General features: G+C 50.3%; 1 protein-coding gene across 2 annotated transcripts; it reads right to left on the reverse strand.

Annotated features, from left to right (window-relative positions):
- Positions 1–236: 236 nt before the first annotated feature.
- DKKL1 (dickkopf like acrosomal protein 1) lies at positions 237–14,652 on the reverse strand. 2 transcript variants are annotated; one of them, XM_007997520.3, is made up of 5 exons: positions 13,211–14,648; positions 12,476–12,648; positions 11,560–11,700; positions 11,324–11,416; positions 237–813 (listed from the first exon to the last, which is right to left on the reverse strand). In XM_007997520.3, the coding sequence occupies exons 1-5, from the start codon at positions 13,218–13,220 to the stop codon at positions 502–504; spliced, it is 729 nt and encodes a 242-aa protein (XP_007995711.2). In that variant the 5' UTR covers positions 13,221–14,648; the 3' UTR covers positions 237–501. The 2 variants fall into 2 exon arrangements, with proteins under 2 accessions (XP_007995711.2, XP_072872299.1); XM_073016198.1 differs by lacking the exon at positions 11,324–11,416 and having other exon boundaries at positions 13,211–14,652.
- Positions 14,653–14,676: the final 24 nt, after the last annotated feature.

The following is a 14,676-nucleotide window of genomic DNA, read 5'->3' on the forward strand; positions in this document are numbered from 1 at the left end:
TGTTAAATAATACAACAATTAGCTGGGCATGGTAGTGCATTCCTGTGGTCCCAGCTACTGAGAGAGGCTGAGGTGGGAGGATCGCCTGAGCCTGGGAGGTCGAGGCTGTAGTGAGCTGTGATTGCGCCACTGCACTCCAGCCTGGGTAACAGTGAGACCCTGTTTCCAAAAAAAAAAAAAAAAAAAAAAAGCCAAGAGTTGGGAGTGCGTACAGGGCTGGAGGTGACAGGGTTGGGTGCTGAGTGGACAGATGGAGCTAGAGCATAGACAATGCCTGAATGAGAAAATCAAGCCTGGTAGACTTAGGCAAGAGCTAGCACAGCCAGCTGTCATGCTCAGAGCTGGGACTGGGGGCCCTTGCCATGGTCTAGTTGGCAGGGGCTTGGGGATAAATGCCGAAAGGAGATGGTGTTGTTAGATGTAAGAAAGAAATTTATTTCCATATGGTGCTTGGGGCGGGGTCTGATGGGGGTACAGGCAGGTGCTCCCCAGTCCCCACCCCTACACCTGCCGGGAGGGCCTGAGGATGTACAGTAAGTGGGTCTTTCGGGGGGACAGCCTGGAGTGGGAGGAGCTCTCGGTCCCCTCTTCTAGGACATCCTCGTGGGTCCCCTTGCGGAGTCCATCCCGGATGGCCTGCAGGCGGTGTCGCTTCTCGCTGAGCCAGTGGCCGCCCTCCAGGGCATCCTGGTGGGACCTCCGCCGTGGCAGCTTAATGATCCAGAAGGCCACCCGGGGATGGAGTTCTGCATGGAAGCTGTCCATGGCCTTCTGGATGGGTACCAGGGCCTCCTTCTCCTCCATCCTGGGTACCTGGGGAGGAAGAACAAGGAGACCCTCTCATACTCCAAATAGCACCCCAGGATGGTCAGTCCCCACTAACCTATTCAGCCCACTTTGCAGATGACAGGATGCTTTGTGGGTTCAAAAGCCCTGTTTGAGGTTCACAAAGCACTTGGGTTTACACTTAAGGATTACAAATACTCTGAGGTTTGTAGAATGCTTTGGGATTGGAAAATTTGTTTGAGGGCTTTCAAAAGGGAGGTAATAGAGCACTTCAGGGATTATAATGCCTGTTGGGATTATAGAGCACTTTAGGATTAAATCCTCTCTGAGGTTTAGAGGGTAGCAGTTTGAAATGTACAAAGCACTTTGGGACTGAAAGCTCTTGGGTTTACTGAAGACTCATGACCATAAATGCAATGTGTGATCCCTCATTGATCATGAATCAAAAGCTTTCAAGGACAGCTTTGAGTCGAGGGAGAAAGTTTGAATATGGACTGAGTGTCTATTTGGTCCTTGCAATTCAAAGGGTGGGCTGCTGTTGTTAGGTACGCAAATTAATAGGTCCCACCCCACCCAGACCTGCTGAGTCAGTCTGCCTTTTAGTAAGATGAGGTCTGAAAAGCCCTGCAGGAGATTGTTAGGTGTTAAATTGTTTCCTTCTGGCCACCCTCTGGTGCTCATGCCTGTAATCCCAGCACTTTGCGAGGCTGAGGTGGGCAGATCACTTGAGGTCAGGAGTTTGAGACCATCCTGGCCAACATGACGATATCCCGTCTCTACTAAAAATATGAAAATGAGCTGGGTATGGTGGCACGCTCCTGTAATCCCAGCTACTCGGGAGGCTAAGGCAGGAGAATCACTTGAACCTGGGAGGCAAAGGCTGTAGTGAGTCAAGATCATGCCATTGCACTCCAGCCTGGGCAACAGAGCAAGATCCAGAAACCATATTCTTTCCTCCCCAGATTCATATTTTGAAATCCTAACCTCTAATACATCAGAATGTGGCCTTATTTAGAACTAGGGTCATTGCAGATATAATTGGTGAAGATGAGGTCATTAGGTTGGGCCCTAATCCAACATGACTGGTGTTCTTTTTTTTTTTTTTTTTTTTTTTGAGATGGAGTCTCGCTTTGTCGCCCAGGCTGGAGTGCAGTGGCGCGATCTCAGCTCACTGCAAGCTCCGCCTCCCGGGTTCACGCCATTCTCCTGCCTCAGCCTCCCGAGTAGCTGGGACTACAGGCGCGCACCACCACGCCTGGCTAATTTTTTGTATTTTTAGTAGAGATGGGGTTTCACTGTGTTAGCCAGGATGGTCTCGATCTCCTGACCTCGTGATCCGCCCGCCTCAGCCTCCCAAAGTGCTGGGATTACAGGCGTGAGCCACCGCGCCCGGCTCTTTTTTTCTTTTTTGTTTTTTGAGATGGAGTCTCGCTCTGTAGCCCAGGCTGGAGTGCAGTGGCACGATCTCAGCTCACTGCAGCCTCCGCCTCCTGGGTTCAAGCAATTCTCCCACCACAGCCTCCAGAATAGCTGGGATTACAGGGGCATGCCACCATGCCAGCTAATTTTTGCATTTTTAGTAGAGATGGGATTTCACCATGTTGGCCAGGTTGGTCTCGACCTCCTGACCTCAGGTAGTCCGCCTGCCAAGCCTCCCAAAGTGCTGGGATTTCAGGTGTGAGCCATTGTGCCTGGCCTGTGACTGGTGGTGTTATGCTAAGGGAAAATTCGGACACAAATGCACACAGGGAGTACAGAAGATGGAGACAAAGGCAGAGATCAGGATGATGCTTTCATAACCAAAGAACACCAAAGGTGGCCAGCAAAGCACCAGATTGTCCCTCACAGCCTCAGAAGGAACCAGCCCTGCTGACATCCTGATCTTGAATATCCAGCCTCCAGAATTGTGAGAACATCAATTTCTGTTTGAGCCACCCAGTTTGTGGTACTTTGTTACCGTAGCCCTAGCAAAGTAATACCACAGTAACAGTTTGATAGGCCAGACATCGTGGCTTATGCCTATAATCACAACACTTTGGGAGGCTGAGGCAGGTGGATCACTTGAGATCAGGAGTTTGACACCAGCCTGGGCAATATGGTGAAACCCCATCTCTACTAAAAATACAAAAATTAGCCAGGTTTGGTGGTGTGTGCCTGTAATCCCAACTATTTGGAGGTTGAGGCGGGAGAATCTCTTGAATTTGGGAGGTGGAGGTTGCAGTGACCTGAGATTGTACCACTGCACTCCAGTCTGGGTGACAGAGTGAGACTCCACCTCCAAACAAACAAACAAACACCCAAAACAGTTTGATAGCCACATTTTCTTGGGTGTGAACATGGTACTGCGGGCCAGGTGCGTTGGCTCACGCCTGTAATCCCAGCACTTTGGGATGCTGAGATGGGTGGATCATCTGAGGTCAAGAGTTTGAGAACAGCCTGGCCAACATGGCAAAACCCCGTCTCTACTAAAAATACAAAAATTAGCCAGGAGCGGTAGCACGCACCTTTAATCCCAGGTACTCAGGAGGCTAAGGCAGGAGAATCGCTTGACCCCAGGAGATAGAGGTTGTAGTGAGCCTAGATTGTGCCTGGGCAACAGAGTGAGACTTGGTCTCAAAAAAAAAAGAAACAAAATGGTAGTGTGGTCTTGTGGGAGAACATATCAGTCTCAGGAGTGTCTGCTGAAGTATTTATGGGTGAAGTGTCATGATGTCAGCCATTTACTGTCATATGGTTCAGAAATAAAAAAAAAAAATACAAATAGATAAAATGTTAAGAAGCCACAATCTAGGCCGGGGGTTCTCAACCGAAGTTTGGAGAGATTTTTGGGTGTTACAACCAGTGCAGGTGAGGAGGCTACTTCTCTTTTTTTTTTGGAGACAGAGCCTCGCACTGTCACCTGGCTGGAGTGTAATGGTACAATCTCGGCTTACTGCAACCTCTGCCTCCCCGGTTCAAGCAGTTCTTCTGCCTCAGCCTCTTGAGTAGCTGGGATTACAGGCGCCTGCCACCACGCCCAGCTAACTTTTTGTATTTGTATTTATTTTTTTTTTGAGACAGCGTTTCACTCTTGTTGCCCAGGCTGGAGTGCAATGGCACAATCCCCTCTCACTGCAACCTCTGCCTCCCAGGTTCAAGCATTTCTCCTACCTCAGCCTCCCAAGTAGCTGGGGTTAGAGTTGCCTGCTACCATGCCCTGCTAATTTTTTGTATTTTTGTAGAGACAGGGTTTCACCACATTGGCCAGGCTAGTCTCGACCTCCTGACCTCAGGTGATCCACCTGCATCGGCCTCCCAAAGTGCTGGGATTACAGGTGTGAGCCACCATACCCAGCCTATTTATTTACTTATTTTTTGAGACAGAGTTTCACTCTTGTTGCCCAGGTTGGAGTGCACTGGTGCTATCTTCACTCACTGTGACCTCCACCTCCTGGGTTCAAATGATTCTTCTGCTTCATCCTTCTGAGTAGCTGGGATTACAGGCACACGCCACCATACCTGGCTAATTTTGTATTTTTAGTAGAGACAGGGTTTCTCCATGTTGGTCAGGCTTGTCTCAAACTCCTGACTTCAGGTGATCCACCCGCCTCGGCCTCCCAAAGTGCTGGAATTATAGGCATGAGCCACCGCTTCCGGCCATATTTGTATTTTTTTTTTTTTTTTTTTTTTTTGAGATGGAGTCTCGCTTTGTCCCCCAGGCTGGAGTGCAGTAGCGTGATCTCAGCTCACTGCAAGCTCTGCCTCCCAGGTTCATGCCATTCTCCTGCCTCAGCCTCCCGAGTAGCTGGGACTACAGGTGCCCGCCACCAAGCCTGGCTAATTTTTTTGTATTTTTAGTAGAGACGGAATTTCACTGTGTTAGCCAGGATGGTCTCAAACTCCTGACCTCATGATCTGCCTGCCTCAGCTTCCCAAACTGCTGGGATTACAGGTATGAGCCACCACGCCTGGCCCCATATTTTGTATTTTTAGTAGAGACGGGGTTTCACTGTGTTAACCACGCTGGTCTTGAACTCCTGACCTCATGATCCCCCTGTCTCTGCCTCCCAAAGTGCTGGGACTACGGGTGTGAGCCACCGTGCCCAGCAGGAGGCAATTTCTCTCTAGTGGGTATAGAGCCCAGGGATATTACCAAACATCCTACAGTGCACAGGGCAGCTCCTACAACAAAGATTATCCAGCTTCATGTGCCAATGATGCCAACCTTGAGAAATTTTGGTTTATGGAAAAGAGACTATAGAGATATTTATTGTACTTTTTTTTTTTTTTTAAAGACACATGCACATGTATGTTTATTGCAGCACTATTCACAATAGCAAAGACTTGGAACCAACCTAAATCTCCATTAATGATAAACTGGGTTAAAAAAATGTGGCACATATATACCATGGAATACTATTTGGCCACAGAAAAGAATGAGTTCATGTCCTTTGCAGGGACATGGATGAAACTGGAAACCATCATTCTCAACAAACCAACACAAGAGTAGAAAACCAAACACTGCATGTTCTCACACACAAGTGGGAACTGAACAATAAGAACACATGGACACAGGAAGGGGAATATTACACACCAGGGCCTGTTGTGGGTGGGGGGCCAGGGGAGGGATAGCATCAGGAGAAACACCCAATACAGGTGACAGGCTGATGGGTGCAGCAAAACATCATGGCACATGCACCTGTGCAACAAATCTGCACGTTCTGCACGTGTACCCTAGAACCTAAAGTATAATAATTAAAAAAACCATAAAAGTACTATGTCTTAATATAACTTACTGTGCCACGGATTTGTTAGAAACTAAGGTAAGTCATTAAGAAATGATACAGGCCAGGCGTGGTGGCTCATACCTGTAATCCCAGCACTCTGGGAGGCCGAGGCAGGCGGATCACGAGGTCAGGAGATCGAGACCATCCTGGCTAACACAGTGAAACCCTGTCTGTACTTAAAAAGACAAAAAAATTAGCCGGGTGTGGTGGTGGGCGCCTGAGTCCCAGCTACTTGGGAGGCTGAGGCAGGAGAATGGTGTGAACCCACGAGGCAGAGCTTGCAGTGAGCTGAGATCGCGCCACTGCATTCCAGCCTGGGCAACAGAGCGAGACTCCATCTCAATAAAAAAAAAATTCTCTTGCCTGTAATCCCAGCACTTTGGGAGGCCAAGGTGGGTGGATCACCCAAGGTCAGGAGTTCAAGACCAGCCCGGCCAACATGGCAAAACCTCTTCTCTACTAAAAATACAAAAAGCAAACAAACAAAAGACACATTAGCCGGATGTTGTAGTGCATGCCTGTTATCCTTGCTCCTTGGGAGGTTGGGGCAGGAGAATTGCTTGAATCTGTGTTAGAATTCAAGAAATTCTAACATGCTGAATGAGAAAATCAGCATTCAGGCAAAAAGTTTTCTCAGCAAGGCAATTTTACTTTCTGCAGAAAGGGTGCTGCCCATCAGCAATCCCGCCGCAAGAGCACAATGAACAAAGAAAGGCAGGAATATTTGTCCCTTATGTGTTGGGTCCTTACTGCTATGTCCTGTCTCCATTGGTTGGAGCTGGATCTCACAGTCTAAGCTAAACCCAATTGGCTAACAACTTAAAAAACTTTCTTAAATAAGTAAAGGCAATGGAAAGCAAAGGAAAAGAGGAAGTTGCTTGCGAAAAGACTTAGAGAAGTAATAACATTTCCTAATGAGGAAGGGGCATAAGCTGTGAGCCGGGACATGCTTGAGCATGTCGAGACCAAATATCTTGGTTAAAGTACAAGGACACAGGCTGGGCGCAGTGGCTCACACCTGTAATCCCAGCACTCTGGGAGGCTGAGGCGGGCAGATCACAAGGTCAGGAGATCGAGACCATGCTGGCTAACAAGGTGAAACCCCGTCTCTACTAAAATTCAAAAAAAAAAAAAATTAGCCGGCCGGGCGCGGTGGCTCAAGCCTGTAATCCCAGCACTTTGGGAGGCGGAGACGGGTGGATCACGAGGTCAGGAGATCGAGACCATCCTGACTAACACGGTGAAACCCCGTCTCTACTAAATATTACAAAAAACTAGCCGGGCGAGGTGGCGGGTGCCTGTAGTCCCAGCTACTCGGGAGGCTGAGGCAGGAGAATGGCGTGAACCCGAGAGGCGGAGCTTGCAGTGAGCTGAGATCTGGCCACTGCACTCCAGCCTGGGCGACAGAGCAAGACTCCGTCTCAAAAAAAAAAAAAAAAAAAAAAAAAAAAAAAAATTAGCCAGGCGTGGTGGCAGACGCCTGTAGTCCCAACTACTAGGGAGACTGAGGCAGAATGGTATGAACCTGGGAGGCAGAGCTTGCAGTAAGCCGAGATGGCGCCACTGCACTCCAGCCTGGGGACAAAGCAAGACTCTGTCTCAAAAAAAAAAAAAAAAAAAAAGTACAAGGACACAGAATGTACTTATTTCCTTATATCTAACAACTACATAAGATACAGTTTAAGAAAGCGTTATTAACACAAAGCAAAGAGGCTTAAAAAAAGTTAGTTTAGGCCGGGCGCGGTGGCTCAAGCCTGTAATCCCAGCACTTTGGGAGGCCGAGACGGGCGGATCACGAGGTCAGGAGATCGAGACCATCCTGGCTAACACAGTGAAACCCCATCTCTACTAAAAAATACAAAAAACTAGCCGGGCGAGGTGGCGGGCGCCTGTAGTCCCAGCTACTCGGGAGGCTGAGGCAGGAGAATGGCGTAAACCCGGGAGGCGGAGCTTGCAGTGAGCCGAGATCTGGCCACTGCACTCCAGCCTGGGCAACAGAGCGAGACTCCGCCTCAAAAAAAAAAAAAAAAAAGTTAGTTTAAAAAAAAACTATTATCTCTAACCCTTATGATTTATTATTTAATAAAAAAAAAAAACTTTACAGAGAAACTTTTTACTTTCCACAACCTGGAAGGTGGAGGTTGCTGTGAGCCAAGATGGCACCACTACATTCCAGCCTGGGTGACACAGGGTGACTCGTTTCCAAAATAATAAAATATGTTTAAAAAAAAAAAACTTTTCTGTAGGCTTGAAATTTTATTGAAATTGATTGATTGATTGAGACAGAGTCTCACTCTGTTGCCCAGGCTAGAGTGCAGTGGCATGATCTGGGCCCACTTTAGCCTCAACCTCCTGGTCTCAAGCAATCCTCCCACCTCAGGCTCCTGGGTAGCTGGAACCACAGCATGCACCACCACACCTGGCTGCTTTTTTGATTTTTTTTTTTGGAGACAGAATCTTACTCTGTCCCCCAGGCTGGAGTGCAGTGGCATGATCTTGGCTCACTGCAACCTCTGCCTCCCGGGTTCAAGAAATTCTTCTGCTTCAGCCTTCAGAGTAGCTGGGACTACAGGTGCAGGCCACCATGCCCGGCTAATTTTTCGTATTTTAGTAGAGACAGGGTTTCACCGTGTTGCCCAGGCTGTTCTCGAACTCCTGAGCTCAGGCAATCTGCCTGCCTCAGCTTCCCAGTGCTAGGATTACAGGCATGAGCCAGAGTGCCTGGCCTACTTTAAATTTTTTTGTAGAGATGAGGACTTGCTGTGTTGCCCAGGGTGATCTCAAACTCCTGGGCTCAAGTCATCCTTCTGCCTCAGCCTCCCAAAGTTCTGGGATTACAGGTGTAAACCACTGCGCCTGGCCTGAAATTTTTAAAATAAATTTTTTTTTTTTTTTTTTTTTTTTTTTTTTTTTGAGACGGAGTCTCGCTCTGTCGCCCAGGCTGGAGTGCAGTGGCCGGATCTCAGCTCACTGCAAGCTCCGCCTCCCGGGTTTACGCCATTCTCCTGCCTCAGCCTCCGGAGTAGCTGGGACTACAGACGCTCGCCACCTCGCCCGGCTATTTTTTTGTATTTTTTACTAGAGACGGTGTTTCACCGGGTTAGCCAGGATGGTCTTGATCTCCTGACCTCGTGATCCGCCCGTCTCGGCCTCCCAAAGCGCTGGGATTACAGGCTTGAGCCACCGCGCCCGGCCTAAAATAAAATTTTAAATAAACATTTTAAAAATGAAGATACTGCATGGGTGTACATGGGTATCATATGGATTTATCAAGCTCTTTGGGTTTCTTAAAACTTTTCAGGATTAAAAATACCCTGATTTTGCAAAGCACTTCATGATTACAGTCACTTGTAGAAGTTTACCAAAGGTGGCCGGGCATGGTGGCTCACACTTGTAATCCCAGCACCTTGGGAGGCCGACGCAGTTGGATCACCTGAGATCAGGAGTTCGAGACCAGCCTGGCCAACATGATGAAACCCTGTCTCTCTAAAAATAGAAAAGTTAGGCGTGGTGGCAGGTGCCTGTGATCCCAGCTACACAAGAGGCTGAGGCAGGAGAATCGCTTGAACCTGGGAGGTGGAGGTTGTAGTGAGCCAAGATTGCGCCATTGCACTCCAGCCTGGGGGACAAGAGTGAGACTTCGTCTCCAAAAAAGAAAAAAAGAAAAGTTTACCAAAGGTGAAATACACAAAGCATTTAGCATTCATAAAGCTCTTCAGTATTAAAAATGACATATTGGGCCAGGCGCAGTGACTCATGCCTATAATCACAGAACTTTGGGAGGCTGAGGCAGGAAGATCACCTGAGGTCAGGAGTTCAAGACCAGCCTGGTCAACATGGTGAAACCCCGTCTACACTAAAAATACAAAAATTAGCCAGACGCGGTGGTGTGTACTTGTAGTCCCAGCTACTTGGGAGGCTAAGTCTGGAGAATCACTTGAACCTCAGTGGCAGAGGTTGCAGTGAGCTGAGATTGTGCCATTGCACTGTAGCCTGGGTGACAGGGTGAAACTCCATCTCAAAAAAAAAAAAAAAAAATCACATTTTGGGCTGGGTGTGGTGGCTCATGCCTGTAATCCTAGCACTTTGGGAGGCAGAGGTGGGCGGATTGCCTGAGCTCAGGAGTTTGAGACCAGCCTGGGAAACATGGGGAAACCCTGTCTCTACTAAAAATACAAAAATTAGCTGGGTGTGGTGGTCTGTGCCTGTAGTCCCAGCTATTCAGGAGGCTGAGGTGGGAGGATCATTTTAATCTGGGAGGTGGAGGTTGCAGTGAGCTGAGATTGTGCCACTGCACTCCAGCATGGGTGACACAGCAAGACTCCATTCTCAAAAAACAAAACAAAATAACAAAAAACATTTTGGAGTTTATAACGGAGACGTTTACCAACCACTTTGGGATAGATTGAAAAATACTCTGAAGTTTGCAGAGCACTTACTTTGAGACAAAAACACACTTTGGGCCGGGCGCGGTGGCTCAAGCCTGTAATCCCAGCACTTTGGGAGGCCGAGATGGGCGGATCACGAGGTCAGGAGATCGAGACCATCCTGGCTAACACGGTGAAACCTCGTCTCTACTAAAATACAAAAAAAAAAAAAAAATTAGCCGGGCGAGGTGGCGGGCGCCTATACTCCCAGCTACTCGGGAGGCTGAGGCAAGAGAATGGCGTGAACTCGGGAGGCGGTGCTTGCAGTGAGCTGAGATCCGGCCACTGCACTCCAGCCTGGGCAACAGAGCCAAACTCCGTCTCAAAACAAACAAACAAACAAACAAAAAACACACTTTGGGGTGTATGAGGGTGAAGCTTTCCAAGCACTTAGAATTAAAAACCCTTCTTGGTTTATAAGACATTTTGGTGCTCATAGAAACACTTTGATTGACTATTATGTAGTTAAAAAAAAAAAAAAGAAAACCACTTTGACACTCACAAAGCCCTCTACGGTCTACCAAACCCTTGGGGATGTATTCTGAGGTCGAAAAATCTCATTTCTGACAGTTGGATTGCCCAACTTGAGAGACGGCAAAACAGGCTCAGAAGGAGGAAGTTCCACATGGAGGAGTAGGAGGGTCAGTTCTTCTTGTCCTCCTAAACTACAGAAAATGTTAGGGCCTCGCCAGGCATGGTGGCTTATGCCTGTAATCCCAGCACTTTGGAAGGCCAAGGTGGGCAGATCACTTGAGGTCAGGAGTTTGAGACCAGCCTGACCAACATGCAGAAACCCTATTTCTACTAAAAAAAATACTAAAAATTAGCCAGGCGTGGTGGCGGGCACCTGTAATTCCAGCTACTAGGGAGTTTGAGGCAGGAGAATTACTTGAACTCGGGAGGCGGAGGTTGCAGTGAGCTGAGATCACGCCACTGCACTCCAGCCTGGGCAATAGAGTGAGACTCTGCTTTAAAAAAGAAAAAAAAGGCCGGGCGCGGTGGCTCAAGCCTGTAATCCCAGCACTTTGGGAGGCCGAGACGGGCGGATCATGAGGTCAGGAGATCGAGACCATCCTGGCTAACATGGTGAAACCCTGTCTCTACTAAAAAATACAAAAAACTAGCCAGGCGAGGTGGCGGGCGCCTGTAGTCCCAGCTACTCGGGAGGCTGAGGCAGGAGAATGGCGTGAACCTGGGAGGCGGAGCTTGCAGTGAGCTGAGATCTGGCCACTGCACTCCAGCCCAGGCGACAGAGCAAGACTCCGTCTCAAAAACAAAAAAACAAACAAACAAAAAAAAGAAAATGTTTGGGCCTGACACTTTGACGGCGGGGCATGTCCTAACCTTCAAGTCACCCTCGAAGCTCCCCTCTGCTGATTGGATGGATGCCACCATATTCTCGGAAATCAGCACCTCTCCTGTCTTGTTGTCGGTCATCTGTGAGGATCCGATGAGAGAGTGAGAGCAAACCTGCTTTCCTCCTCTGCCCTCCTTCCCTCCCAACAGATACTGCAGCACAAGGGATGGAGGGATGGAGGGATCCCAAGGGGACTCCAGGAAGGGCTTCCCTGCATAGGCACCTTGTCGATCTGGAGGTGACTGGAGAGGGTGTTGTTTCCCAGCTGGTGCTCCTGGTTCTCCTCTTTGTGGTAGTTCCTAGGGAGGCCCCGGAAGTCCATGGGGGCAGAGAAGAAACTGTCTATGCCCCGAAGCAGGTTACCCTGGGGCCGGAGGAGGGACTGGTGAGCTGCTGGACCTCACATCTCCCCAGTACAGCCCCTTCTGCAGCCCTGCTAGGATGCTCCCGAGTCCTGGCCCCAAGTCCCTCTCATCCCCTTTACTTTCTGCCCTCTGATACTTAGGGCCTAACCTCTGGCCTCCATCTCCCATCAATTCTGTCTCTATTCTCAGTCCCATTGCCTTACTATCCCTGTTCCTCTTCTGTCCCCATCCCCCTCTCCTCCTGTCTCTTTCCCCAGTCTTTTGTCTCTGTCCCATCTCCCTCTCTCTTTGCCTGTTACCTTTCCTCTCTTATTTATGCACGTATATCTTTATTTATTTAGAGACAGGGTCTCCCTGTTATGTCATCCAGGCTAGAGTGCAGTGGTGCGATCATGGCTTACTGCAGCCTCGACCTCCTGGGCTCAAGGGATCCTTCTGCCTCAGCCTTCCAAGCAACTGGGATTACAGGCGCATGCACCTGCAACTATTTTTCATATTTTTTTGTACAGATGAGGGTCTCACTATGTTGCCCAGACTGGTCTCCAACTACTGGGCTCAAATGATCCTTCTGCCTCAGCCTCCCAAAGTGCTGCGATTATAGCCTGGGCCCAGCCCCTTCCCTCTTCCTATCTCTTGGTCTCCCTGTTGCCCTCTCTCTCTGTCCCTTTGACTCTCATCCTGCCTGTCCCCCTGCCTGGCCCCGAACCATCTCCCACTCTGTGTCCCTGAACCTCTTCTCAGTACTTCTTTCCCCATCCCTCCGCTATCACTTACTTTCAGGAAAAGTCGGCTGAAGCCTTGGAGTAGGCTCTGGAGGCCTGTAAGACCCAAGGAGCTCTCTTGGGCATCAGCATCGTGGATAGGGGCTGCAGTGGAGGGGGTCACCAGGGCAGAGAGGAGCAGCAGCAGGACCAGCCGATGCCGCATTGTGGGGGCAGACGGGGAGGCTGTGGCAAGGGTCGGGGTCAGAGCCCCGCGCAGTGGCCACGCCCCCACCCAAGACGCCCCTCTCCAGCACCTTGCCCAGGCCGCCTCCCCAGTTCAGGCAACTCTCACACCGTGCTCATTTCCCCCACTGCTTCTTTCTTCTACTCCTACACCCTCCACCCTACCAGGCCCCCTCTTCTCCCAGGTCCGGCTCTTCTGGGTTCTGTCTCATATACTTTTTTTTTTTTGAGACCGAGACTCTGTCGTCCAGGCTGGAGTACAGTGGCACAATCACGGCTCACTGCAGCCTCGACTTCCCCGGGCTCAGGTGATTCTCCCACCTCAGCCCTCCGAAGTAGCTGGGACCACAGGCGCGCACCACCACGCCCGGCTAATTTTTGTATTTTTTGTAGAGACGGGGTTTCGACACATTGCCCAGGCTGGTCTCGAATTCCTTAAGTGATCCGACCACCTGGGCCTCCCAAAGTGTTGGGATTACAGGCGTAAGCCACAGCACCCGGCCTCATCCAATGGTCTTTTGCTCACTTTCGCCCACATTCACGACCAGATCTCAATCCTCACCTTCTCCCATACCCCGCCCCTTCTTCTGGGCTCCGTCTTTATGCTAGACCACAGCCCGGTCACCGGACTCCCGGATTCCGGCCGCCCACGGACTGTTAAACCCGAACAGTTATGGTCTCGAGCCCAGGTCTGGTCCAGAGCGTTGGTTGCGCTACGCGAGCCGTAGCCACGCCCCTATTGTCTGACCACGCTCCAAACTTGCCGGCCTCACCCAGGAGCCCCGGCCTCTATTCCATGACCACGCCCTTGGTGACAGAGCCACGCCCCATCCTTCGTTCACCACACCTCTTAAGCCAGAGCCGTGAGTTCATTCCCTGGCCACGCCCACGCCGCCAGACCACGCCCCTGTCAGTTGACCTCAGTCCTGGAGACCAAGTCCTGGAGGTGTTCTCTGCGGCCCTCGTTTCGGAGTCCCGCCCTATCTCAGATGGCCACGCCTCTTGGCTGAAAGCCACGCCTCTGCACTGGGCCACTCCCCTGCGTCCCAGATCTTGCCCTCAGCACCCCGAGTTCCAGTCCTAGGCTCCTCTTACTGGAGACACCGGAGTACAAGCAGCCCTTTTAGTTCTCACTCTAATTGTGTATCTGTCTCGGAACCTTTTCTCCGTGTCCCTTCTGGTTTTCCCGCTCCAGTTCCACTAAAAAGTCCCGTTCTCTTCGGAAACCCTAAATCCAGCCGTATATTTCATCTGCCAAGGAACCCGGAATCAGACTTCCCTTTTCCATGAGGACCTCAGGTCCGGACTCCAGCCCCCTCTAGTCCCGTAATTTTGAACACCCAGCCCTTCACTCTTAAGGGACCGGGCCCTAAGTCATCTTCTCTCAGGCACCAAAGCGCTCTTCCCCGTCCTGGGACAGCCGCCAGCCGTCTCCAGTCCACTAGAGCCTGTAGATGAGGAATCTGCACCTACGTGGGCCTCCAGTAAACTCCCGGTGGTCCTACCCTCAACTCTTAACTGTGGTGAGGTTACAAGGAAACCATGTTGTCATAGGAATCAGTCAAAACTCATCCCCAGACCCCAATCCTCAAAACAACAACAACAACACACACACAAAAAACCCTTAGGGCCGAACAGTAAAGATTCTTTGTATTCGTATCACTTCCACACCCCCAATACGCAAACACTAGAGGGTAGCCGGGATTCCAGGTACCCAGCCCCGTCCCCTCTCAGACCTAGGAACTCATATCTCCAGCCCCTTCCTCTCCCAGATCCAGGAGTCCCAGCACCCAGCCTGTCCTCCCTCAGACCAGGGGTTCCTGGCTCCTATCAGCCTTTTCCCTCTGACCTGGAGTCCGAACCCCCAAACCCCCTCCTTTCTCAAGCATCCAAATCCTGAGTTCCTACCAGCCCCGAGATAGGCTAATCTCTCCCAAAGCAAAAATCCTCCCCCAAACTGTCACCGTCAGATCCCCCTTCCCGCTGTCCGCCGGCCGGGCCCGCCCCCCCTCCGGTCCCTCCCACTTT

The sequence above is a fragment of the Chlorocebus sabaeus genome, chromosome 6 (genome assembly GCF_047675955.1).
Source record: "Chlorocebus sabaeus isolate Y175 chromosome 6, mChlSab1.0.hap1, whole genome shotgun sequence".
Classification (NCBI taxonomy): Eukaryota; Metazoa; Chordata; class Mammalia; order Primates; family Cercopithecidae; genus Chlorocebus; species Chlorocebus sabaeus.

Bases quoted from the DNA above. Each gene is read 5' to 3' on its own strand.
- DKKL1 (XM_007997520.3), bottom strand. The intron at 11,417-11,559 runs GTGCCTATGCAG...GGATCCTCACAG, and splicing joins GTCACCTCCAGATCGACAAG to ATGACCGACAACAAGACAGG. The intron at 814-11,323 runs GTTAGGACATGC...CTTCCTCCCCAG, and splicing joins GCTTCGAGGGTGACTTGAAG to GTACCCAGGATGGAGGAGAA.